This window comes from Petaurus breviceps, unplaced genomic scaffold (assembly GCF_028583685.1).
Source record: "Petaurus breviceps papuanus isolate PSGF00001 unplaced genomic scaffold, PetGlider_PUasm1.0 189, whole genome shotgun sequence".
NCBI classification, from domain to species: domain Eukaryota; kingdom Metazoa; phylum Chordata; class Mammalia; order Diprotodontia; family Petauridae; genus Petaurus; species Petaurus breviceps.
The window spans coordinates 24,396,973-24,424,494 of NW_027185809.1; the positions used below are offsets into that span (position 1 = coordinate 24,396,973).

Below are 27,522 nucleotides of genomic sequence, written 5' to 3' on the forward strand. Positions count from 1 at the left end.
ACTCTGAAGCTCATAGATTGGACCACAATAGGTCCCTGCCCAAGCTCCATTTTATGACTGTATTTTGGACCCTCCTGGCTTAGAGTGAATGTCAATGATAATTGTTTCTCTTTGGAACCCCTCCCAGCTTGAATTTTTTTTTCCTAATTAAAGGGGCCATCCCTAGACTCACTTCTTAAAGAGGCCTATTCACTGAATGGACATTACTTCACTCTAAGTGAGTATGTGAAAAGGCCTTAACCTAAAAGGGCCAGAGTCTCCCATTGTTAAAGAAGGTTTGAAATGTGATATTTTAGAAGACAAAGAAGCTAGGATTACAACCAAGAATAACCTACTCAGCAAAACTGAGTGTAAGCCTTCAAAGAAAAAAACAAAACATATTTAATGAAATAGAAGATTGAAAATTTGACATTCAAACACAAGACTCAAGTATAAAAAAGTAAACTTGGAAAAGTGATCATAAGGGACTCAATAAAATTAAACTGTTTATAAATTGTAAGGAAAAATGATACATGTAATTCCTAAGAACTTTATCATTGTTAGGGCAGTTAAAAAGGAGTTTACATAAACAGAGGGCATAAATATGAGTTAGTTTTGTTGAAATCATTTCTAAAAAATTAAGGTTTAAGAAAAACATTTGCACTAAGAGAAGGAAAAGGGGAGAGGTAGAATGGGAAAAAATTTCTTACATAAAAGAGGCATGCAAGGATAAGTTTTTACAATGGGGGGAATAAAGGGTGTTTGAACCTTGTTCTCATCAAAATTGGTTCAAAAAGGAAATTTATATGTATATATATATGTATGTATACACACATACACACAAATGTGTATGTATATATACACATACACATATTCATTTGTGTGCAGAAATCTTAGGGAAATAGGAAAGAAGGGGCAAATAGGAGAGAGAGGGGAAGTGATAAAACAGAGGGTAGGTAAAGGAAGGTAACAGTTAGAATCAAAATAGACTTTTGAAGAGTGGCAGGAAAGAAACAGAAGGAAATGGAATAGAAGAAAATTGTTGGTCAAGAGTTTTTCAATCATATCCAATATTTCATCACTCCATTTGGTATTTTCTTGGCAGTAGTCGACCATTTCCTTCTCCAGATCATTTTATATATGGTGAAACTGAGGCAAACAGGGTTAAGTGACTAGCCCAGGGTCACACACTAAGTGTCTAGGCTGAATTTGAACTCATGAAGATGAGTCTTCCTGATTTCAAGCCCAAGGCTTTATCCACTGTGCCACCTGGTTGCCCTATGGCAGGGAAATACACAATAATCTTAACTGTGAACATGAATGGGGTGAGCTCACCTCTAAAACAAAAGCAGATAGCAAAATGAATTCAAAACAAGGATCCAACATTGTGTTCTTTACAAGGACACGATTGAAACAGAAAGAAACACACTGAGCTAAAATAAAGGGTTAGAGCAGAATCTAATATGCTTCAGCTGAAGTTAAAAAAAGACAGGTATTTTCACCATCTCATATAAAGCAAAAATAAAAATAGACTTTAAAAAAGATAATCAAGGAAACTGCATTATGCTAAAAAATTACCACAAACAATGAAATAACATCAAAATTTTTTACAGTAAGTTCCTCTGATAAAGACCTTATTCTTCAAATACGTATTAAGCATAAAACAGAGTCAAATTTATCAAAACAAAAGCCATTCCCCAATTGATAAACTGTCAAAGGACATAGTTTTCAGAAGAAGAAATAAAAGTAATCTATAGTCATATGAAAAAAATGCTTTAAATCACTATTGATTAGAGAAAATATAAGTTAAAACACCTCTGAGGTTCCATCTAACACCTATCAGAAGTGACAGGTGCTGGAGGAGATGAGGAAAAATAGATACACTAATGAACTACTGGTGGAGGAGTGACCTGATCCAACTATTATTAAGAACAATTTGGGGGGCAGCCAGGTGGCTCAGTGAGTAAGAGCACTGGCCCCAGAGTCAGGATGAACTGGGATTGAATCTGGGCTCAGATACTTACCACCACACCCAGAAATAACTGACTGTACAACCTTGAGCAAGTTACTTCACCCAATTGCTTTAAAAAAAAAGAACAATTTGGAACTATATCCATATGTACATTTCTTTGACCCAGCAATATCATCACTAGGTCTCTATCCCAAAAAGGTCATAGAAAAAGGAAAAGAATCTATGTGTACAAAAAAATATAGCAACTCTTTTTGTGGTGACAAAGAATTAGAAATTGATGGGATGCTCCTCAACTGTAGAATGGTTGAACAAGTTGTGGTGTATGATTGTGATGAAGTACTACTGTGCTATAAGAAATGATGAGGGGGGTGGTTTTAGAAAAACATAGCAAGACCCATATTAACTGAGGCAATGTGAAGTGAATAGAACCAGAAGGTCACTGTACACAGTAACAGCAATGTTGTAATAATGATCAACTGTGAAAGACTTGGCTACTTTGAACAATGATACATGACGATTTCAAAGGACTCCTGATGAAAAACTCTATGCACCTCCAGAGATAGAACCAGTGAACTCTGAATATAAATTGAATAAGAAAATATGTTTTTCATGACTTCACAGGTATAATTGATATCAAATTGCTTACCTTCTCAAGGAGTGAGGAAGAAGAGAATTTGAAACTCAAAATTTTTAAAAATGATTGTTAAAAAAATTTTACATGTAATTAAAGGGAAATGTTTTTTAAAATTACATGAAATTGGGAAATGGAGTAGATAGACAGCTCAGTGTATAGAGTGCTGGGCCTGGAATCAGAAAAATTGATCTTCCTGAGTTCCAATCTGGCCTCAGACACTTCCTAGCTGTGTGACCCTGGGTAAGCCACTTACCTCTGTTTGCTTCAGTTTTCTCATCTGTAAAATGAGCTTGAGAAGGAAATGGAAAGCCATTCCAGTGTCTTTGTCAAGAAAGCCCCAAATAGGATCATAAAGAGTCAAATACAACTAAATGACTGAACAAACAACAATTGAGAAATACTTAATGAAATAAATAAAAATAATTTTTAAAAGTAAACTGTGATATTAGTTTAATCAACACTGTTTTAACCAACTGAATAAAGAAATATTCCCCAAAATCCTCCAATGGAATTTTTTATTCTGGACAGAGATATATTTTCTTCACAAAATTTGAAAAGTTGAATTTTGTCTGTCAAATCCCCTCCCCCCATGCACGTTTTTCCTCAAATTCTACTAAATAAAAATAAACAATGATTTGATGTAAAGAAAATTTTAGACAAATATAAAAGTATTTTCTTTAACAGTATATCACAGCTTCTCTTTGAGAAGTTTACTGTTTGTTAATATAGATTGCTGATTTAAAAAAGCAAAAAGATGAAGAAATTAAGAGGAGTCTTAAAAAGAAGAAAGAACTGTCCAAGATGATTGCTGAAATAGCAGACGTAAAGGATGAATTCAAACGCAGAACAGGGGTAAGAATAAAATATCATATTGATATATTTAACATTTTCAGTTCATTAGCATTTAAGTTTAAAGGTTTGAAAAGTTAAATATTGTTCCATATAATTCTTCAGAATTAATTGATACCTTAGTATTTTTGATGATGTATTTTTGAAAATTATACCATGTATACTTGTCTTTACATAGCATCATATCTTAGATGCAAGGGATACATAATGAGCCAAAAATCAACTTACTTATGATGATGGTAAAGTTGGAGAAAATCAGTATGGGATATATTTTGGAATTCATATAAAATTACCTAAATTCTTTGAAGTATATAATATTTTATTGAGATTGCTTTACTTTAAAATTATATAGTAATCACAGGCATTCATTTCTATTCCATGATACTTATTTGATTAGAAACAATCATTCAGAATTTGTGAAGAAATTGAAGAGAAACTAGGCTGAAGTTTATTTTGCATTATCTGAAAAAAAGGAATCCACTTAGTGAATAAAAAAATTAGAAATGTTTATCTACTTAAATTCTCAAATACTTCAGAACTCTCCAAGCTTAGTAAGCACTTTAAAAATACCTTATTTCATTTGAACCTCAAAATAATCCTATGAGATATTCTTATGCCCCTTTTACAGATGAGGAAACTCAGGCTCAGAGAGATTAACTGACTTGCCCATGGTGAGACAGCTAGTAGACATTAGAGGTAGGATTCAAATACAGGTGTTTATGACTCCTGAGTGACTGGAAATATGGTGGTTTCCTCAATGTGAATAGGAAAGTTTAGAATAGGTGTACTTTTTTTTGGAGAAAGAGAATAAATTTTATTTGTGGCATCTTGAGATGGGGGTACTTATGTGACAACCAGTTTGAAATGTCCAATAGATGGGTGTGATGCAGACTTCAAGGGAAGAGAGTTGTTGAGTTATAATAGCAAAATGAGTCTTGATTTGGTAGTGAGAATCCTTCTTTAGAACATTTGAAGTATGGAGAAGGAAAAAAAAAAAGGAAAGGTCAGCATTGAAAAGGGCTATTATCTCTGTAAAATCCTTGGATGAATACAGATTTCAGTGCATTTAAGGAGGTGAAATAAATATGAGGAAAGACAATTCAGGATGAAAAATATAACTCTTTAATAATGGAAATGAGGGTCTTAATGGAATGATGAAATTGGTAGTCAAAGGAAGATAGGAATTTGGGGAAGGGATGAAATGGAGTGAATATAGGCATGAGTAGGTGTAGGGCATCAGTAACATAAGGATGCATCTAGTGAATGGGGTAATGTGTCTGAATGGCAGGAATCAGGGGACTTGAAAATTGAGAAATTAGCTATAGGGGATGCAATGTACGGTGCTGACAGATATGGCTAGTTCCATAGCTTATAAGGTCAAATAGCTCCAAGTTTTCACGTATAATTTTAATTATATGGTGGCAATTTTTATGATTCAATCCCTTTGATTTCTTGGTCAATCCCATGGGGTAGGGTAGAATGGGATCAAGTAGAAACAACCTATTCCCCAAACCCATAAGCTCAAAAGAATGTTGGAGATTCAAACTAGATTTCACAAGTCACAACTCAGCTTAAATTATTTTCTTCTTTAAATTCTACTAGGTAAGATTGTGAGGGATATAAACTTTGTGGTGATGGAGTGAGTACATAATGAGCCTTTTAACTCTTTCAAACTAACTCCCAAGTGATATTTTAGCAGGATTTGAATCTTCTTGGGTCCAAAGTGTCCAAATTTGAAAAGAACTCAACAATTTAATCAGATTCATTTTTTTTTTATCATTAATGGAAGCCATTTGGAGCTCACTGTAAACAATGACAGTTTTTCCTAGTGTTCTTGGAGCAGAATTATCTGTGCTTGTTTGAAACAAGGAGCACTATAAGAAGGGTCACTATTCCCTCAGTGCCATTCAAAAAACATGCACCCTACAGAGTATTCTCTGTAATCAGAACAGTGAGGGTAACGTACCCTGCCCATTCAGTGGAACTGAGCCATCAAAATGAATCCTAGAATTTTTGTTGGATATCAAGTCATTTCATTTTTAATAGGCAATCACTGAACAGGCTGTGGAGCAGGAAGAGCTAGAATATGGAATGAAATCCTTGCAAGAACAGTTTCAAGAGGAATTGAAACAACCAGAGCAGCTGGTGAATACAAGGTATTTTATTGTCTTTTGGTCCGTGTATTAGTAGATGGACACACATTTCTTGAAGTAATTGAAAGCATTTTGTTAACTTGGATACATTTGATAATAATTGCTTGATTTCTTATATCATATCATCATCAATATTATAGAGAAGATTAAGATCAATCCTTACAAGTAATTGACTTTGTCCTGTAACTGATTTTGTCCTGTAAGTGTTTAAGTCATGGTTCTTTATCTCTGTACTTAGTTCTGAGTTCAAATGGTCTGTAATGGGTTAAGTTGAAAAATCTAGTTCTCCTGCCTCAAGGAATTTAACTCATCTTGGCGAATGCATGTGAACACAAAGGGAGTTTGGACGTGATATCTTTACACCTCCAGACTGGCCTTCAAGGCTGTCTGGTTTCCTTTCTGAAAGTCTGAGGAACCATCTTACACCTGCACTCAAGACAATGAGCACTTCTCAGTCTCATGAGGGAAAAAGAAGGGTCATAGCTAGCCCCCATTACCAAAGCTTCCAACCAATCATGTAGTTCCCTGTGCTTCAGTTCTGTAGCCAGTCACATTGCCTATAATCCCATGGTATCTCTCCTGTTTTATTTGTTCTGTACTCCCCAAAATCTGTATAAGGGAAGCTATCCTTTGCTTATGAGCTTTGGCATTAATGGAAGCAATCTAATGACCCACTTATTGACACATAGAATAACCCTGCAAATAAATGTTATCATGCTCAGAGAGCTAACTCAGTTTAGCTTTTTGTTAAAATTCAAACATGACATTATAAAACTTATTTTAGTCATCTTTGTTAGAAGAAACTAAAGGCAACAGTTTTGGAAGGGAGAGTATGCTTGGAATGTGTGCCAATCTACTGACCTCACTTTTTTTTCTTGCTGCTTCAAATTTCACTTTGTCCCTGGAAAATAAGTTATTGTAAATTGTTCCTTACACACACGCTCAAAGAATTATAACCTTGTTGCCAGAGAGGCAAACACCAGTGTAAAGTACAGCCTAGGTCTTGCCTTATCTGAGTTCCAGGGACTTTGATGCATATTGCAACAAAACTTGCCCCAGGCCCATAGCTATTTCTTTTTGTTAATATAACTTCTCCGTCTATCTTTGAAACAGACCATTGTTGTTCACCAACCTCAGCATGGTTGTTATTTTTGGTACTAGACTTCCTTCATTTTGCTGAAGTATTCTTCAGAGTAGTAGCTATGGAGACTTATCTTCTATAAAGATAGTCTTAAAGAATTTAACTTTTAGAGCAATTTTACCCCTAAAGTGTCTGCCTCAGCATTTTTGGGATTATAAATTGTATGCATCCTTCTAGAGAGAATTCTCATCATAGTGTCAAGGTATAAGTATTTTGTCTTTCATGTGCTTTTAGAAGAACAGAACATCTTCACTGGGAGCCACTAGACCATGTAACTGTGGGGACTAGAGGGAATCAGGGTGATGAAGCTAATGGAGCTAACACATCTTGACCTGGAATAAGAGTTGCTTACTAGCTAACCAATCCACTGGTTCTTCCCTAAGTTATGTTCTAAGGCCACATGTGCCACGCTCAAATACCAACTTGGTGACTTGGTTAGCCCCATAAATGGAGGTGATTCAATATCACATTTTGAAGTAAGAAAAGAAAAGCTGCCTTGCCCAAAAAATTTCCCAACAAAACAGTCCCTATTCTCAAAAAACTAATGATCTAATGGGGAGACAACATTCAAAAAACTATACACAAACAAGATATAGATAGGATAAATTCAGAATAATCTCACAGGAAGGGCACTAAAATTAAGAAGGACCAAGAAAGGATTCTTGCAGAAGGTTTGTCTTGGGCAGCTAGGTGGCGCAGTGAATAGAGCACTGGCCCTAGAGTCAGGAGAACCTGAGTTCAAATCAGGCCTCAGACACTTAACACTTACTAGTTGTATGACCTTGGGCAAGTCACTTAACTCCAATTACCCTGCCTTCCCTCCTCCAAAAAGGAAAAAAAAAGGCTTGTCTTTAGCTGCAACTTGAAGTAATCCAGGAAAGTTAGGAGGGAGAAATGAGGAAAGAGAGGATTCCATACATGGTATGGGGGGCAGTGAAAATTTATGGAGTCAGGATATGGAATGTCTTGTGTGAGGAGCAACAAAAAGGCTAGTGAAACATCACCAGATCACAAAGTATGTGGAAGGTAGTCAGATGTAAGAAGACTGGAAAGATAGGAAGGGGCTAAATTATGAAGAGCTTTAAAAACCAAAGGCATTTTATATTTAATCCTGAAAGTGATTGGAGTCACTGGAATTTATTGAATAGGGGAACAACATAATCAGACCTGTAGTTTAGAAAGGTCACTTTAGAAGCTGAGTGGAGGATGCATTAGATTGTGGAAACACTTGAGGCTGGGGGATCAACCGGAAAGCTATCACAATGGTCCGAGCAAGTTCAAGGTGTCAGATTCAGAAGAGAGACACGGGAATAACATAATGCAACATGATGTTATGGAAGTAGAATTAACAGGGATTAGCAATTGACTTGATATGATAAGGGCTGACGAGAGAAAGTGAGAAGTTGAGGAAGACCTCGGTTGTGAGCCTGGTTGATTAGGAGAATTATTTCCTTGACAATAAGAGAGAAATTAGGAAGAGTGTAGTGTTCGAGAGGAAAGATAATGAATTCAGTTCTAGACATATTGAACTTAAATTGTCTATGGAACATTGAGTTTGAGATGTCCAATAGGCAAGTGGAGAGGAGAGACTAGAAATCAGAAGAGAGGCTAGAGATGGATAAGTAAATCTGAGAATCACCAACATAAGAGATGATAATTGAATTTATGGTGCTGATGATAATCTCAGGAAGTATAAAATTACTCTACTATTACTACTACTCAGTAGTATTTAGCACTACTAAAAAGTATAGCAGAATTCATCCTCCACCTAAGCAGACATACTCACAATGACTACTTTGGAGAAGATTATGAAGAAATGCCACCCAGCTTCATAAGAGACAATCCTATATTGAAATAAATCCTAGAATCATGGACCAACCCTTACCCACATCTCAAATCCTATCTACAACATTCCCAACAATTAGTTGTCCAGTATCTGCATGGAAACATTGGAGACTCACTGCCCTGAAAGTAATCCAGTTGACTTTTGGAAAGTTCTCACTGTTCAGAAGTTTTTGCTTATGTTGAACTTTACATTGAATTTATCATCTTATAACTTTTATTTACTGGTCCTGGATCTGCTCTCCAGGACCAAGAAAAACAAGTCTAATCTCTTTTCCATACTATTACCCTCTAAACAAGAGGTTCGCAATCTGGGGTCCCCAGACACTTTTGGGGCCCATGGATAGATTTCAGGGTATCTAAGAACTTGGAACTTCAAATATTGTAATAACCGTATTTCATTATAATTGGCTTTTCCTATGTGTTTTATTTTTTCCACTTAAAATCCTTATTCTGAGAAGAGGTATATAAGTTACATCAGACTTCTAAAAAGGTTCATGATACAAAAAGTTTAAAACCCTTTTTTTCTTTTTTTCCTATCTTATGTATTGTTATATATTTTTTCTATCATGGATTTTGTTAAATATTTCCCAATATCATTTCAATCTGATTGAGTTTTGTGACTGATGGTGGGCCAAGTTTGACAGCTCTGGTCTTTTTTTTTTTTTAATAATTGATGTCTTTTTATTTACTTTTAGTTTACAACATTCAGTTCCACAATCTCCTAAATTTCAAATTTTCTCCCCCTTCCTCTCCTGCCCCCTCCCCACACAAGGGCATGTAATCAAATACAGGTTCTACAAATACCTTCACGTTGAACATCAGTCATGTTGTAAAGGATTATAACCACGGGCTGAACAATGAAAAAGTTGGGATAAAACAAGATGAAACACAAATGAGAGAGGGCAAATAGTTGGCTTCAATCTGCAGACTCTGTAGTTCTTTTCCTATTGTGGATATCTTTTTCCATCCTGAGTCTTTTAACTTAAGGTGTCTTCTAACCTTGTATTATTGAGAGCAGTCCAGGCTATCAAAATTAGTCATCACACATAAAATGCGACTGTAATTGTGTACAAAGTTCTGGTTCTTCTCTTCTCACACAGCATCAGTTTATATAAGTCTCTGCAAGTTATTATGAAGTCCGTCTGCTCCTCATTTCTCATAGCACAGTGCTATTCCATTACATTCATATGCCACAACTTGTTTAGCCATTCCCCGATTGATGGGCATCCCCTTGACTTCCAATTCTTTGTCACCATAAAAAGAGCTGCTACAGATATTTTTGTACATATGGGTCTTTTTCCCACTTCTGTGATTTCTTTGGGATATACCCCAGAAGTGGCATGGCTGGGTCAATGATGCCCTTTGGGCATAATTCCAAATTGCTCTCCAGAATGGTTGGATTAGTTCACAACTCCACCAAAAATGCATTAGTGTTCCAATTTTTCCACATCCTTTCCAGCATTTATCATTTTCCTGTTTTGTCACCTTAGCCAATCTGACTGGTGAGATATGGTGCCTCAGAGTTGTTTTGATTTGCATTTCTCTAATCAACAATGATTTAGAGCATTTTTTCCTATGCTTATAAATGTCTTTAATTTCTTCCTCTGAAAACTGTCTGTCCATATCTTTTTACCATTTATCAGTTGGGGAATGATTTGTATTCTTATAGATTTTACTCAATTCTCTGTATATTTTAGAAATGAAGCTTTTATCAGAAACACTGGGTGTAAAAATTCTTTCCCAATTTCCCACTTCCCTCCTAATCTTGGTTACATTGACTTTTTTTGTACAAAAACTTTTCAATTTAATGTAATCAAAAATATCCGTTTTGCATTTTATAATGCTCTCTAACTCTTGTTTGGTCATAAAAATCTTCCCTTCTCCACAAATCTGACAGGTAAACTATTCCTTGCTCTCCCAGATTGCTTACAATATCAACATTTATACCTTGATCATGCACCCATTTAGACTTGATTTTTGGTATACAGTGTAAGACACTGATATATACCCAGGTTCTTCCATACTATTTTCCAGTTTTCCCAGCAGTTTTTGTCAAATAGTGAGTTCTTATTCCAGAAGCTGGGGTCTTTGGGTTTATCAAATAGTTGATTAATATAGTCATTGACTACTGTGTCTCTTATACTTAATTCATTACACTGATACACTACTCCTTTCCTCAGCCAGTACCAAGTAGTTTTGATGACTGCTGCTTTATAATACAGATTGAAGTCTGGTATGTCTAGGCCTCCTTCCCTAGCATTTCTTTACATTAATTCCCTTGATATTCTGGACTTTTTGTTCTTCCAGATGAATTTTGTTACTATTTTTTCTAGCTCTATAATTTTTTGGTACATTGATTGGTATGGCACTAAATATATAATTTAATTTAGGTAAAATTGTCATTTTTATTATATTAGCTCAACCTAGCTACATGCAAATGATGTTTTTCCAATTATTTAAATCTGACTTTATTTGTGTGAAAAGTGTTTGGTAATTGTGTTCATATAGGTCCTGGGTTCATTTTGGCAGGTAGATTCCCAAATATTTTATAATGTCTATAGTGACTTTAAATGGAATTTCTTTCTATTCCTTCTTGTTGGATTTCATTAGAAATATATAGGAATGGTGAGGATTTATGTGGGTTTGTTTTATATCCTGCAATTCTGCTAAATTTATTTTATTATCTCAAGTAGTTTCTTACTTGATTCTCTAGGATTCTCTAAGTATAATATGATATCATCTGCAAAAAGTGATAGGTTAGTTTCTTCTTTACCTAATTTTATTCCTTCAATTTCTTTTTCTTCTCTTATTGCTACTGCTAGCATTTTTAGTACCAAGTTGAATAAGAGGGGTGATAATGGTATAACGACAAGCACAGAAGTAGTTCACACCTTGTTTCAGCTATTGAATTAACACCTTATTTAAGTTCAAGTTTCTTTTGAAGCTTGTATCGGTTTTGTTCATAAACAGAATGTGTGAACTCCACAACTTGTGAACCCTAGAACTCATAAACTCTTGCAACAGGAAGGGGAGGAGCTAATGACCATATATAAGGAGAATTTCCAGACTAGAGATGCAAGAACTGAAAAGAGGACTCTTGTGGTGGCAGAGTCAAGAAGGAGAAAACTTGTGGTATCCTAGCACTCTGTCTTCTCTGTCTGTGTTGATGTTTGTTTGTGATACTTTGTACAGAAGCACTGGGACCTTATTGGAAGCCCTTAAAGAGGACTTTCTGGTTGTATGTTTACAAAAGTCCTAGAGAAGGGTTTTGGATGTCCTGGGACTTTACTGATGATTTGTGCTGACCTCATGGTCCTTGTTTGTGGGTCTGTGTTGATTTCTATGTTGATGATTTGTATTGAGTTCTCAGACCTTGTTGGTGAGTCTGAGTTGATTTCACAGGCAGATAGTGAATTGATGATGGTGCTGTCAATGTGCATGAATATTATTATGGCTCTGTTAAGCTTTATCTTCCCAGAAACAGAAACTGTGAAGGACTTGAGGTGGTCTGGACATTGTGAACTTCAATATGGAATGGGAACTGGATGAAGAACTGGACAAGAAGCTGGACAAGGAACTGGGAGCTGCCAGCTTTTGAACCAGGTTGACAGTTAGAGCTTGGATTATGGAAGAGGAACCCTGGAATCTGAGAGCCAGCCTTGAGTCAAGCAGAAAGATGACTTTACTTGGCTACTGTGTACTGACTGAGAAGATTATGATTTACTGTGACCTAGGAGTGAATGACCTGTATATTTTCCACTACACCTTGAGAGGTTACTGAGTAGTGACTGATGATTGAGTAGTGACTGATTTGTAACTTAGTGTGCCCCATAGGTGGAGGACTTTGATTTTTTGTGCTTTATGATTGAATAATTGAGTTACTAAATGATTGATTAACTAAATGATTGTCCTTTATTCAAAACTATGTGACCATTTTGGTGAAAACTATGTAGCCATTTTAGTGATAAGTTGTTGAGTTGTGATATGTGAATACTGTGTTTTGATTTTCTGTGATAAATTTGTAACGTCATGAATGCTTTACCTTGATTTTCTGTGAATGCTTTGCTCTAATTTGTTATTGAATAGAGAGTTCACTATACTGTGGAATCAGAACCTTGAAAACCTGTTCATAGAAGCAATCCTCTGAAAAACTGCTTGTGTGTGGCTTTACAAATGGGCATCCTTGTTTCACCTTGATCTTATTGGAAATGCTTCTAGCTTGTCCCCATTACATATAATCCTTGCTGATGATTTTAGATACATGCTACTTATTATTTTAAGTAAGATTCCATTTATTCCTATACTTTCTAGTGTTTTAATAGGATTGGGTGTTGTATTTTGTCAAAAGCCTTTTCTGCATCTATTGAGATAATCAAATGGTTTTTACTATTTTTATTGTTGATATGATTGATTATACTGATACTTTTCCTAATTTTGAACCATCCTTGCATTCCTGGAATAAATCCTAAAGTATGTTATTCTTCTGATAAGTTTCTGTAGTCTTTTTGCTAATCTTTTATTTAAAATTTTTGCATCTATATTCATAAGGGATATTGGTCTATAATTTTATTTCTCCATTTTGTCTCTTTCCAGCTTAGGTATCAGTACCATATTTGTGTCACAAAAAGAATTTGGTAGGACTCCTTCTCCAAATTGCCCAAATAGTTTGTAGAGTATTGGAATTAATTGTTCTTTAAATGTTTGATAGGATTCACTAGTAAATCCATCTGGCCCTGGAGATTTTTTCCTAGGGAATTCATTGATGGCTTGTTCAAATTATTTTTCTGAAATCAGGTTATTTAAGTATTTTATTTCCTCTTCAGTCAATCTAGGCAGCTTTAATATTTTTGTAAATATTAATCCATTTCACTAAGAGTATCAAATTTATCTGCATACAATTGGGCAAAATCATTCCTAATTATTGTTTTAATTTCCTCTTCATTGGAGTTAGATTTACCCTTTTCATTTTTGATGCTCATAATTTGGTTTTCTTCTTCCTTTTTTTATCATATTGACTAAAGGTCTGTCAATTTTATTGTTTGTTTCATAAAACCATCTCTTAGTCTTATTTATTAATTCAATAGTTGTCTTAGTTTCGATTTTATTAATATCTCCTTTGATTCTCAGTATTCCTAATTTAGTATTTGATTGGGGGTTTTCAATTTGTTCTTTTTCTGGATTTATCAGTTGCATGCCCAATTTATTGATCTCTATTTTATTCATGCATTCAGAGATATATGTTGTCTCACTGTTGCCATTCTCTTGAATGAAGTTACTAATTATTTCTATAATTTCTTGTTTGACCTACTCATTCTCGAGGATTAAATTATTTAGTTTCCAATTGTAGCAGCAAGCACCCCAAGCGCGTCCTCAGGGTTTGCTGCCCATACAGGTTCTTGGATCTGCTTTGATAAAGGAAAGCAACTCAAAATGGGTTAACAAGCTTACTTTAATCAGTCAGACATATATCATTTACCTTGTTCAGGGGAAAAAGGTCAGCACCCCAAACTTCAAAATATACAGACAGAATTATCAAGACATTAACAGATCAAGTAGACAGCTTTCCAAACTGTCCAACTATTACATCCATACCCAGTCAACATCTGGGTTTCCACATCTGGGTTTTTCAAAGCCGGGGGACTCTCAACAACAGCTTCCCAGAATTCAGATCAAATCACAGAACACTTCTCAAAGTGAGTCCCCAAAACAAAGGTACACATCAGGTCTTATATAGCCTTCTCCCGGCTCAGAGAATGTAACAACCTTATTGACTCACTGGCCAATCAAGAAGTATCTACTGAAAAACAAGCCTCCCCCACCCCAGGCTTCAGGTGCATTTTAGCCTAGGGGCAGGGAAGATCTTCCAAATTTGCATTCCCATTACATTTAATGTAATGTAATACCAAGGAAAGGCAACTTCCCAAGGTTCAGAATACCAGCATAGGTGCTCTCCATTTTATTCAGTGACCAACCAAGAACAGAGAAGATCAAAACATGACATCATTCCAAATACAGCATTTACTAAATGTGATTAAATAATCTCCAAGTACTACCCCACCCCAGGACCTTCCAATCATTCAATCAATTACAAAGTCCTGGTTCTAAATACTACTTTACCCCTAGGCTTTACCTTCATTTAGTCCACCACAAAGCCCCTCTTCTCAAATGGAGATTAGTTTCCAAACATAAGTAAAGTACATTCATTTGCTCAACCATAGAACACAAAAAAGGTCAAAAGTTCCCCACCCCCTGGATCACAATTGAATCTACCCCAGAGTTACATCAAGTTTAAGCACAGCACTTAATACCCAAATGGAGGTCTTTTCTTCATCTTGACAGGAGGCAAGTTCTCAGCAATCTTAGTTCCTGGGGAGACAAGGCTTAGCAAGGCCACAAGATACATTGCCAGTCTCTTCATTAATTCGTCCTCTGCCTGTAGAACAGTCCTAGAACCCCTGAAAACGTTAGCAAAACCCTCTCCCAGGATTTCTGTAAACATACAACAAGAGAAGCCTTCTTCAGGGCTTCTGAACCAACAGAAAGGTTCCCAGACCCCTGCAACAACAGCACTGTCCTTCACCAGTGGACAGTATTCACTCTGTCTGCAGGACAGTCTCCAGACCCCTGCAACAACAGCACTGTCCTTCACCAGTGAACAGTATTCACTCTCTGTCTGCAGGACAGTCTCAGGGCTTCTTAACCAACAGCCAGGTTCCAGGACTTCTTCAACAGGGCTGTCTTTCACCAGTGGACAAATCTGGCAAAAGAACATCAAAACAGACAGACAAAGTACCAGCAAAACAGCCATGTCTCCTCAGTCCTTGGCAGCTCCGGGGGCAGGTCTCAAAAGTCCAGGGCGATTCAAAGTGGCCCTCAGCAATCCTTCTCAGTCTCTCTCTCTCTGCCTCCACGAGGTGCTGCTTCCAAAAGGTTCTTCTGCCTCTCTCTTGTCTCTCCAAATCTACGTGACCAGCTCCTCCCAGTTCAGGACTCTCTTTTCACATCAACAAGTCCATCCCACAGGTGGGATTAACAAACTCTGGGTTTTAACACAATCAGTTTGAAAACCAAGCCAATACAGGGGGATCTTTCTATCCCATTACTATCACACTAATTAGTTTTTAGTCTATCTATCCATGGCCCATTATTACATATAATTTTTATTGCATCATGATCTGAGAAGGATGCATTTAATATTTCTGCCTTTCTGCACTTAATTGTGAGGTTTTTATGCCCTAGTACATGGTCAATTTTTGTGCATGTGCCATGTACCACTGAGAAGAAGGTAGGTTCCTTTTTATCCCCATTCAATTTTCTCCAGAGGTCTACTATATCTACCTTCTCTAAAATTCAATTGATCTCCTTAGTTTCTTTCTTGTTTATTTTGAGGTAAGATTTATGAAGTTCAGAGAGGGGAAGATTGAGGTCCCCCACTAGTATAGATTTCTATCTATTTCTTCCTCTAATTCCCTTAACTTCTCCTCTAGGAATGTGGATGCTGTGCCTCTTGGTGCATAAATGTTTAGGAATGACATTGCTTCATTCTCTATGGTGCCTTTTAGCAGGATATAGTTTCCTTCCTTATCTCTTTTAATTAGATCTATTTTTGCTTTTGCTTTGTCTGAGAAAAGGATTGCTACCCCTGCTTTTTTTTTTTTTTACTTTGGTTGAAGCATAATATATTTTACTCCAACCTTTACCTTTATCCTGTGTGTATCCCCCCTGTTTCAAATGTATTTCTTGTAAACAGCATATTGTAAGATTATGGTTTTTAATCCATTCTGCTATCCATCTCTGTTTTACGGGACAATTCATCCCATTCACATTCACAGTTATGATTACTATCTGTGTCTTTCCCTCCATGCTATTCCTTCTCCTGTTTAAGCTTTATTTTTCCCATTCTCCCTTCCCCTCCTTAAGAGTTTTTCTTGGGGAGGTGGAGCCAAGATGGCAGAATGCAAGCAGGAACTTTTCTAAGCTCCTCTGTGAATCCTGTCAATAAATTTTAAAAAGTGATTCTGAACAAATTTTGGAGTGTCAGAATCCACTGGGAGACAGAACGTGGCAGAATTCAGCCCAGGAAAGTGCCCATGTGGTTCGGGGCAGGGGCAGCATGGAGCACATTGGGGCTGCAGCACCTCAGACTAGAGAGTGGGCTACAGCAAAGAGAGAAGGAGCCCCACCAGAAGACCCACCCACCACAAAGGCAATTCACAGATGTCTCACCAGCATCTTATCATGGGATGGGAGGATCAGTCAGAGCTAGATAAGAGAAAGCTGACGACCTGTAGCAGAGACAGCAGCTTCTCCTGGGGCTATCAGCCCCCAGCCTGGAAGTTTAAAAATGACCTGCCTGATTTTCCAGGGACCAGGATGGCAAAGTAAACTCTGGCTGCTCTGAATCCCCCTCCCTGACCAAGAAAACCCAGAGATAAATGCCCCACCCAGAGTAAAACCCTGAAATAGCAGAAATATCCTCAGGCTTAGGAGTCATGGAGAAAGGGTGTAACTGAGGCAGTAAGGAGTCTGTAGAGAAGAGCAGGAGGGGTCCCAATAAGCCCCACCTCACCTGACTAGCAAAAGCCTGCCTGAGTTGTAGCCCAGGGACATAGAGGCAGAAATCTGAAGTAGCCAGACCACCCCTCCCCTACAGATTACTCTGTAAGCCTCAGGGTAACTCAGGGGAAACACTGAGAATCCTGGCATTGGCCTCAATCTAGACACCCAGAGGCTACAGCACACAAAGCCAACAACCAGGCACCTAGCTCCCAGCCTAAGAACCTTGGGTCAGAGCCCTCTGTATTCCAGGAGCAAAAATACACTTTAAAGGATAGGAAACAGGCAATTTCAATGGGCCAAAAGCAACTTGCAAAGGTGAGACCAAAGACAAAAAATCCTATTATTCTGAACAAGAAGAGTCACTTTCAGGAAACAGCATGGACTCTGTGTCCACACCTGAGACCACAGATGGAAATATGAACTGGTCTCAAGCCCAAAAAGCATTCTTGGAGAAGCTGAAGAAAGATTTTAAAAGCCAAATTAGGGAAGTAGAAGAAATTTAAATCTACAGTGACCAAATTGGAAAAAAGTCTCACTGAAGAAAACAAATCCTTAAAAAAAATTAGTGAACTAATTGGAGAAAATACCTTCCTAAAAAAAGGACCTTCAAAAACTAATTGAAGAGAACAATTCACTAAAAATTAGAATCATTCAAATCAAGGATCAGGACTCTATGACGCACCAAGAGTCAATGAAACAAAACATGAAGATTAAAAAATTGGAAGAAAGTGTAAAATATCTCACTGGAAAAACAACTGACCTGTAGAACAGATCCAGGAGTGATAACTTAAGAATTATTGGTCTACCAAAAAGCCATGATGAAAAAAGCAGCCTGGACAACTTCCTCCAAGAGATTGTCAAATAAAACTGTCCTAAAGTCCTAGAATCAGAAGGTAAAATAGTTATCAAAAGAATTCACCAGTTTCCTCCTGAAAGAGATCCCAAATTGAAAACTCCAAGAAATATAGTAGCCAAATTGCAGAATTACAAGATTAAGGAGAAAATATTGCAGGCAGCCAAAAAGAAACAATTCAAATATCATGGTACTACAGTGAGGATTACACAAGACCTAGCAGCTTCTACATTAAAAGATTGGAGGGGGGCGGCCAGGTAGCACAGCGAGTAAGAGCAGTGGCTCCAGTGTCAGGATCACCTGGGGATCAAATCCTGGGCTCAGACACTTAGCACCCACCCAGAAACACCTGGCCATGTAATCTTGAGCAAGTTACTTAACCCCAATTGCTTAGGGGCAGCCAGGTGGCTCAGAGAGTAAGGGAACCGGCTCCAGCTTCGGGACGACCTGGGGATCAAATCTGGGCTCAGATACTCAGCACCATACCCAGAAGTAACTGGCTGTGTAACCTTGAGCAAGTTACTTAACCCTGATTGCTCTAAAAAAAAAGATTGGAGGGATTGGAATTTGATATTTTGTAAGGCAAAAGAGCTAGGACTGTAACCAAGGATTAAGTACCTGGCAAAACTGAGCATAATCTTTCAGGTAAGGAGATGGTCATTTAATGAAATAAAGGACTTCCAGATTTTCCTGATGAAAAAGCCCAAGCTCAATGGAAAATCTGATCTCCAATTACAAGACTCAAGAAAGACATAAAAAAGGTAAATAAAGAAAACACACACTCACAGATACACACATGCATACATGCACACTCATGCACACATGCACATAACTTGGGGTGCAATAAAAGCAAAATGTATACATTCCTATATGATAAGCTGATAATTGTCAATATCAAAATTTATGTGATTATCATGACCTTTAAAAGGGTTATACATAGATAGAGGGTGTAGGGATAAATGAACTAATCTGATGATTGAAAAAAACCTTATTAAGGGGGTCAAAGGGATTGTAATGCGATAAAAGGAAAGGGTAAGACAGAAAAAGGTAAATTATGTCATATAAAGAGGCATAAAAACACACTATAGTAGAGGGGAAGGAAAGACGGACATAATTTGAACATTTTTCTCACTGGTTCTTGTTCAAAGAGGGATCAACATAATCAGTTAAGTTTAAGATTCTAATGTGAAAAGACACAAAAACTCATTAAATAGAGGGAAAGGAGGGCACGAGAGGAGCAGTGTATGAAATTTACTCTCATCGGTTTGGGGTCAAAGGGGGAATAACATACACTGATAAGTATACAAATCTATTGTGTCCTATAAGCAGTAGGAGGGTAAGGGAGAGCTAAAAAGGGGGGAATTAGAGGGGAGGGAAATAGTAAGGGGAGAGGGTAGGTAAAGAAGGGGGGTTACTGGGAGGGAACACTGAGGGAGGTGGTGGTCAAAAGGAAAATCTTTAAGGAGGGGAAGGGAAAAGGAAGAAAAAAAAAACATAAGCAAGGGAGGGAATAGGATGGAGGGAAAGAGACAGATAGTAATCATTACTGTGAATGTGAATGGGATGAACTCTCCCATAAAACAGATATAAGTTGCTCAGATTAACTGAAGAGGAAGTAAATTACTTAACCCCATCTCAGAAAAAGAAATTGAACAAGCCATCAGTGAATTCCCTAGAAAAAAATCTCCAGAGAAAGATGGATTTACCAGCAAATTCTGTCAAACATTTAAAGAACAATTTATTCCAATACTGTACAAACTATTTGGGAAAATTAGTGAAGATGGAGTCCTACCAAATTCTTTTTATGACACAAATATAGTACTGATACTTAAATCAGGAAGAGATAAAACATAGAAAGAAAATTATAGACTAAGTTCCCTCATGAATATAGATGCAAAAATTTTAAATAAGATATTAGCAAAAAGACTACAGCAACTTAACACAAGAATAATACAATTTGATCAGGTAAGATTCATTCCATTCATTCCAGGAATGCAAGGATGGTTCAATATTAAGAAAAACATTAGTATAATTGATCATATAAACAATAAAACTAGCAGAAACCACACGATTGTCTCAATAGATGCAGAAAAGGCTTTTGACAAAATACAACATCCATTCCTATTAAAAAACACTAGAAAGCATAGGAATAAATGGAGCCTTCCTTAAAATAATAGGTCACATCTATTTAAAGCCATCAGCAAGTATTATATGTAATGCGGATAAGCTAGAAGCATTTCCAATAAGATCAGGGGTAAAACAAGTCTCTCCACCATCACCCCTCTTATTCAATCTGGTGGTAGAAATGTTAGCAGTAGCAATTAAAGAAGAAAATGGAATCAAAGAAATCAAATTAGGCAAAGAAGAGATCAAGCTATCACTCTTTGCAGATGATATGATGATATACTTAGAGAATCCTAGAGAATCAACTAAAAAACTACTTGAGACAATAAATAAATTTGGCAAAGTTGCTGGATATAAAATAAACCCACACATATCCTCGGCATTCCTTTATATTTCTAATGAAATTCAACAGCAAGAGATAGCAAGAGAAATCCCATTTAAAGTTACTGTAGACATTATAATATATTTGGGAATCTACCTGCCAAAACAAACCCAGGACCTATATGATCACAACTACAAAACACTTTTCACACAAATAAAGTCAGATCTAACTAATTGGAAAAACATCAATTGCTCATGTCTGGGTCAAGCTAATGCAATAAAAATTATAATTTTACCTAAATTAAATTATATATTTAGTGCCATACCAGTCCATTTACCAAATAACTATAGAGCTAGAAAAAATAGTAAGAAAACTCATTTGGAAGAACAAATGGTCCAGAATATCAAGGGAATTAATGAAAAGTAATGCTAGGGAAGGTGGACTAGCTATACCAGATTTCAATCTGTATTAAAAAGCAGCAGTCATCAAAACTATCTGGTGCTGGTTGAGGAATAGAGTAGTGAATCAATGGAATAGATTGGGCACACGAGACTCAGCAGTCAATGACTATAGTAATCTATTATTTGATAAACCCAAAGACCGCAATTTTGGGGATAAGAACTCACTATTTGACAAAAACTGCTGGGAAAACTGGAATATAGTATGGCAGAACCTGGGCATAGACCATTATCTAACACCATATACCAAAATCAAGTCTAAATGGGTGCATGATCTAGGTATAAATATACTGATACTGTTAGGAATCTCAGAAAGCAAGGAATGGTTTACCTGTCAGATTTGTGGAGAGGGAAAGACTTTATAACCAAACAAGAATTAAAGAGTGTTATAAAATGCAAAATGGATAATTTTGATTTCATTAAATTGAAATGCTTCTGTACAAACAAAGCCAATGTAACCAAGATTAAGAGGGAAGTGGGAAATTGAGAAAGAATTTTTACAACCTATGTCTCTGATAAAGGACTCATTTCTAAACTATACAGAGAATTGAGTCAAATCTATAAGAATACAAGTCATTCCCCAATTGATAAATGGTCAAAGGATATGAACAGGCAGTTTTCAGAGGAAGAAATTAAAGATATCTATAAACATGTGGAAAAAAATGCTCTAAATCATTACTGATTAGAGAAATGCAAATCAAAACAACTCTGTGACACCACATCTCACCAGTCAGATTGGCTAAGATGACAAAACAGGAAAATGACAAATACTGGAGAGGATTTGGAAAAATTGGAACACTAATGCATTGCTGTTGGAGTTGTGAACTGATCCAACCATTCTGGAGAGCAATCTGGAATTATGCCCAAAGGGCTATAAATAATTTCATACCCTTTGACCCAGCAATACCACTTCTAAGGTTGTATCCCAAAGAGATCATAGAAGTGGGAAGAAGACCCATATGTGCAAAAATATTTATAGCAGCTCTTTTTGTGGTGTCAAAGAATTGGAAATTAAGGGGGTGCCCATCAATTGGGGAATGGCTGAACAAGTTGTGGTATATGAATGGAATGAAATACTATTGTGCTATAAGAAATGAGGAGCAGATGGACTTCATATTTACCTGGAGAGGCTTATACAAACTGATGCTGAGTGAGAAGAGTATAACCAGGAGAAATTTGTACACAATTACAGACACAACATATGTTTGATGACCAACTTTGATAGACTGGACTCTTCTCAGCAATGCAGGGTTATATGTCAACACCTAAAGAATCATGATGGAGAGAGATGTCTATATCAGGGAAAGAACTAGAAAGAACTGAGTTTGAATCCAGATTGAAGCAAACTACCTGATCTTTTTCTTTTTCTTGTTTGGTTTTGTTTCCTCTTTCCCATTGTTCATTCCATCTGATACAATCCTTCTTTATAACCTGACTAATGTCTAATGTGAAAGTGTTTGCAGATCCTATACTTGATTGTATGTCATCATGGGGGGAGAGGGGAAGAAGAGGGAGGGAGAGAAAATGTGAAACTCAAAGAACTGTGGAACTGTGAACTAAAAGTAAACAAACAAATTAATAAAGACCAAAATTTTTTTAAAAAGGAAACTAAAAAATAAGAGTTTTCCTTTTGACCACTACCTCCCTCAGGATTCCCTCCTTATTAGCCCTGCTCCCTTTTTCTACCCTTCCCACTACTACTTCTTCCCTCCCTTTTATTCACCCCTTCCTTTTCTTAGCCCTTCCCCCCTCCTGCTGCCTATAGGGTATAGATTTTTATGCTTAATGTAGTATGTTATTTCTTCCTTGACCCAAGGTTGACAAGAATCGATCTCATGCAATGCTCCTCTCCCTCCCCTTTTTCCCTCTATTATGATAGGTTTTATGTCTCTTCTCAATGGAGTCCTATATTTAACTGATTGTGTTATTCCTTCCTTACACCAGGACCAAAGAGGGCAAAGTTTTTATAATGTTCATCTCCCTTTCTTCTTCCCCTCTACCATAATATGTTTTTATGCCTCTTTGTGTGGCATAATTTACCCTTTTGTCTTCTTCCTTTCCTCTTCTCCCTTTACGGTCCCTTTGCACTCCTTAATAAGGTTTTTTATCATGATTTTAGTTAATTTCTACCCACACCCTCTATTTATCTATATCCTTTTTAAATGTCACAATAAGTATATAATTCTCAATATTAACAGGTATCAACTTCCCATCTAGGAATGTAAACAGTTTGCTCTTATTAAATAACAAGTTGTGTGTGTGTGTGTGTGTGTGTGTGTGTGTGTGTGTTTTCCCTGTTTACCTTTCTATGTATCTCTTGAGTCTCATATTTAGAGATCAAATTTTCCATTGAGGTCGGGCTTTTTCATCAAGAAGGTCTGGAAATCCCTTATTTCATTTAATGACCATCTCCTTGCCTGAAAGATTACACTCAATTTCACTGGATAGCTGATCCTTGGTTGTAGGTTGAGCTCCTTTGCCCTATGAAATATCATATTCCAGTCCCTCTGATCTTTCAGTGTAGAAGCTACTAGGTTCTGTGCAATCCTGACTGTAGTTCCATGATATTTGAATTGCTTCTTTCTGGCTGCCTGCAGTATTTTCTCCTTGACTTGGTAGTTGTGGAATCTGGCTACAACATTTCTTGAAGTTTTCAATTTGGGATCTCTTTCAGGATGTGTATGGTGGATTCCTTTGATAACTATTTTATCCTCTGGTTCTAAGAACTCAGGGCAATTTTCTTGATAATTTCTTGGAGGATGTTTTTCAGGCTCTTTTTTTTCATAATGAGTTTCTGGTAAACCAATAATTCTTAGATTGTCTCTCCTGGATCTGTTCTCCAGGTCAGCTATGTTTCCAATGAGATATTTTACTTCTTTTTCTAATTTTTCATTCTTGAGGTTTTGTTTGACTGATTCTTGATGTGTCATAGTCATTAGCTTCAATTTGGCTGATTCTAATTTTTAGCGAATTATTTTCCTCAGCCAATTTTTGGAGCTCCTTTTCCATATGTTCAGATTTCATTTTTAGGGATTTATTTTCTCCAGTTAGATTTTGAACCTCTTTTTCCATTTCATACATTTTACTTTTAAGGAGCTACTTTCTTCACTGAACTGTTTTTTCTATTTTTGCCATTATAATTTTAAAAAAATTGGTCAGTTTATCTTCTACCTCTCTAATTTTATTTTTAAAGTCCTTCCTGAGCTCTTCTAAGAACACTTTCTGGGCTTTAGACCAGTTCATATTCCCTTTTGAGACTTCAGCTGTAAGCGTAGAGTCAATGCTGTCTCCTTCTGAATTTGATTCTTCATGCTCACAATAATAGCATTCTAGAGTCTTTGTCTTTGCAATCTGTTTTTTCCTATTTTGAGGCACAGCCTTAGCCATGCCCTTCCTCAAGGACTCCCAAGCCTTTAGTTGGTCCCACTATTTAGGATTTTACTCTGGGGCAATAATTTCTGGATTTTCAGGGTCAGAGGGGGGAATTAGAGCAGCTGGGTTCACGACACCATCTTGGTCCCTGGAAGTTCAGGTAGGTGATTTCTAAATTTCCAGACTGTGGGTTGATAGTCCCAGGCATAGCTGCTGACCCTGCCATGGGCCCTATGTTTGTCTCTTACCTAACTCCACAAATCCCCAGTCCTGCAGTGATAGGCCTGGGAATCGCCCCTACGGTTGGTGGATCAGCTTTCTCCAGAGTCCACCTCATCATGTGCTGCATCCACCTTGTCGCAAGTCCCTAAAACCCCTTTTTTCTAAAATGTTAAGACTGCTACAAGGTTTCCTTTGAATCTTCCCTTCTTTAGGCTAAGGAGCTCTAGTTTTTTAATTTTTTTTCCAAATGAAGATTTTATGACATAAATTCTAATCCTTTCTAGTATTACTTGCCCTTTTAAAGACACTCACCAGCTTGTCAATATCCATTCTAAAATGGCACCTACATCTGAGCATAACATTCCAATAGTGGTCCGACCAGAATAGTAGACCTGAAAGACAGACAGTTCTTCTTGTGAGAGAAGGTACTGAATCTAAATAGCAGCCCTGAGTGAAATAAAGCTGGCAAATAGAAGAACAGCTTACTGAAGTAGGAGCTGAATATACTTTTTTTTTTCATGGAGTGACTGCTGATGAGGGTGGCTATGAAGTTGCCATAGACTTTTCCATCAGATCTAATATAGTCAACAAGCTTACATGCCTCCAGAAAGAAATGATAACAGGCTCATGACAATGTGGTTGCTACTTGCAGAAAAGTGCCATACCATTGTCATGAGTGCATATACTCCTGCCATGATGGGTCCTCATGAAGCTAAAGAAAAATTTTATAAAGATCTGGAGACACTTATCATCAGTGTACCAAAAGAAGACAAGCTTGCAATTTTGTGTGACTTTAATATCAGAGTAGGCACAGACTATCAGAGAATCCTTGGGAGGAATGGAGTCAGAAACAGCAACAGCAATGGTCACTTACTATTGAAGACTTGTGTATCTCATGATCTTCATGTCACCAGCACTGTCCCTCATTCATCTAAATGCAATAAAAAATTTGTGATTGCACCCTTGCAGCAAACATTGACATTTAATAGACTGTGTCATCATAAGGAGAAGAGACAGACAGGATGTGAGAGTGACAAAGATGATATGTGGCTGGAGTAATCATAGACTTATCCTCTCCAAGCCAAATATTTGCATTCAACAAAAGCAGTATCACCAAGACCAGAGAGCTCTCAAAAGACTCAAGTTCAACAGATTCGAGCATTTCTCCATGTATAAACAGTTTGTTGCTGACTTTGGGGTAAAGTTGAGCCAACACATGGTTGGCACCAGTAAAGCAGAAAAGGAGGAGGCAACTTTCAGAGTTTTGGCACTACCTTTACTCGTCTGGGCCAGAACACTCCCAAACATTGGGGTGAAGATGATGAGTGAATTCAGAAGCTACTAAATGTAAAATGAGAACTCCATAGATTTAACCAAGATAGCTTGTCCATCTCCAGGAAGACAGCATTTAACTCCATCAAAAATCAAGCAAAACTTAGGAAATACAGGATTTTTGGCTCAGTAAGAAGGTAGATTTTTACACTAATAGTAACAATCTAGAGTACTCCTACAATGCCCTGAAGGCTATTTATGGTTCAAAGACCTATAATGCATCTAAACTATTCAGGGCTAATGGAGCCACACTGACAAGTGATAAAGACATGATCCTAGATACAGTGTTTGCAACAGATTGATATCAGCCAATGCTGAAGCCATTGACCATTTACCCCAGGTTGAAGTCAATCCCTCTCTAACTGAACTTCCAGCTGAAGAAGTTTTGAAAGCCATTAGGCTCCTCTCCTGTGGCAAAGCCTCAATAGTTAAATCATCTTATTTTTACAACTGTTTTGGAAATAATTCACCCAAAAACCAATTAGTAAAATCATAGATTAGAACCTATCAAGTCCTACAACCTCTTTTATAGATGAGGAAATTAAGACAAATAACTTGTGAGTTACCCAGAGTCACATAGCTCTTAATTTTGTGATGTAAGATTTCAAACCAGACCTTCTACTCTCCAAATCTGTTACCCTATCAACACAAATATTATTGACTTTATTTTTGTAATGTTATTTTGTGCTTGATATAAATAGTGCCTCCAGACCCTCTTCTCAAAAAAAAAGCATCCATAACATGTAGACACAAGACTTACATAGTATACTGTTAGCCTTTTTCCTGAATGATATTTTTCAATATTTATTTTCCACTATTTTCTATATTCACCTTTGTTTAATAACCAGGTATTAATAGCCACTCACAGGAGAGTCCCACACTCATCTTAGAAGTCTGTATTTGCCTCAGTGGAGGGCAGAAATGCAAAATACCATTTTCACTAAAGTGACTGGAAATTCAGTGATTCTCAATTACTCAGCTTATTTCAATAACTAGAGACAACTCAAATTTGTTGTCAAGGAGTGTGTGGTTTTGTGGATTTGCAGTTACAACTCAGTTCTAAACCCCCAAACTTTGTTGAAACTTGGTCTCCTTTTCAGGTCTATCAGTGAGCTCTCCTCATATGACTCTGTCACAATGGAGGTGGCTCTCAATAGAAGTGAACATACATACTTGGGTATTTTGTGCAGCATTTACTCTTAGGATCAATTTTAATGCATTTATTATTAATCATTTGATTTTAAGTGGTACTATGAGCCTGCTGCTCTTGCAGACCCTGACGTCCTCCATGCATGCATGCATAGGACTCCTCTGGACTCATAAATCCTAGGAAATGGACAGTGTGAGTCTTCCTTCTAATGAGCAAAGGAGTGTAATACCACAGTTCCAACTCAATGTTTGACTCAAACTTCCATTACGACAGGCCTACTGGTGCCAGAGCCAAAACTCTGGGGGAGTTCTGGGAGTTACACACTACTGAATTGACTGAGGAGTCATTGTGAACTAAAACTCATGAGGATTAGAGCTTCCACCATGTCAGCTATTTGACACCTGGTAAGGAGCTTTGACACCACCCATCACAAAGCAGGGTTAGTAGAATTGGCAATAAACTTGCCAATTCCATTGGCAGTTAGCACCCCCTCCAACTTTGACCACAACACTACTGCATATACTCTTAGATTTAGCTGATGTGTTAATTTTGTTGAA

The 27,522-nt window shown here is 37.0% G+C and overlaps 1 protein-coding gene across 1 annotated transcript in view; it reads left to right on the plus strand.

The window, feature by feature from the left end:
• CCDC175 (coiled-coil domain containing 175) overlaps nt 1-27,522 on the plus strand; it is a 118,057-nt gene that overhangs the window by 25,491 nt on the left and 65,044 nt on the right. The window contains exons 6-8 of the mRNA XM_069091733.1: nt 3,315-3,437; nt 5,481-5,579; nt 12,052-12,062. Of these exons, the coding sequence (XP_068947834.1) occupies nt 3,315-3,437; nt 5,481-5,579; nt 12,052-12,062 (233 nt within the window). The remainder of the gene's footprint in view (nt 1-3,314; nt 3,438-5,480; nt 5,580-12,051; nt 12,063-27,522) is intronic.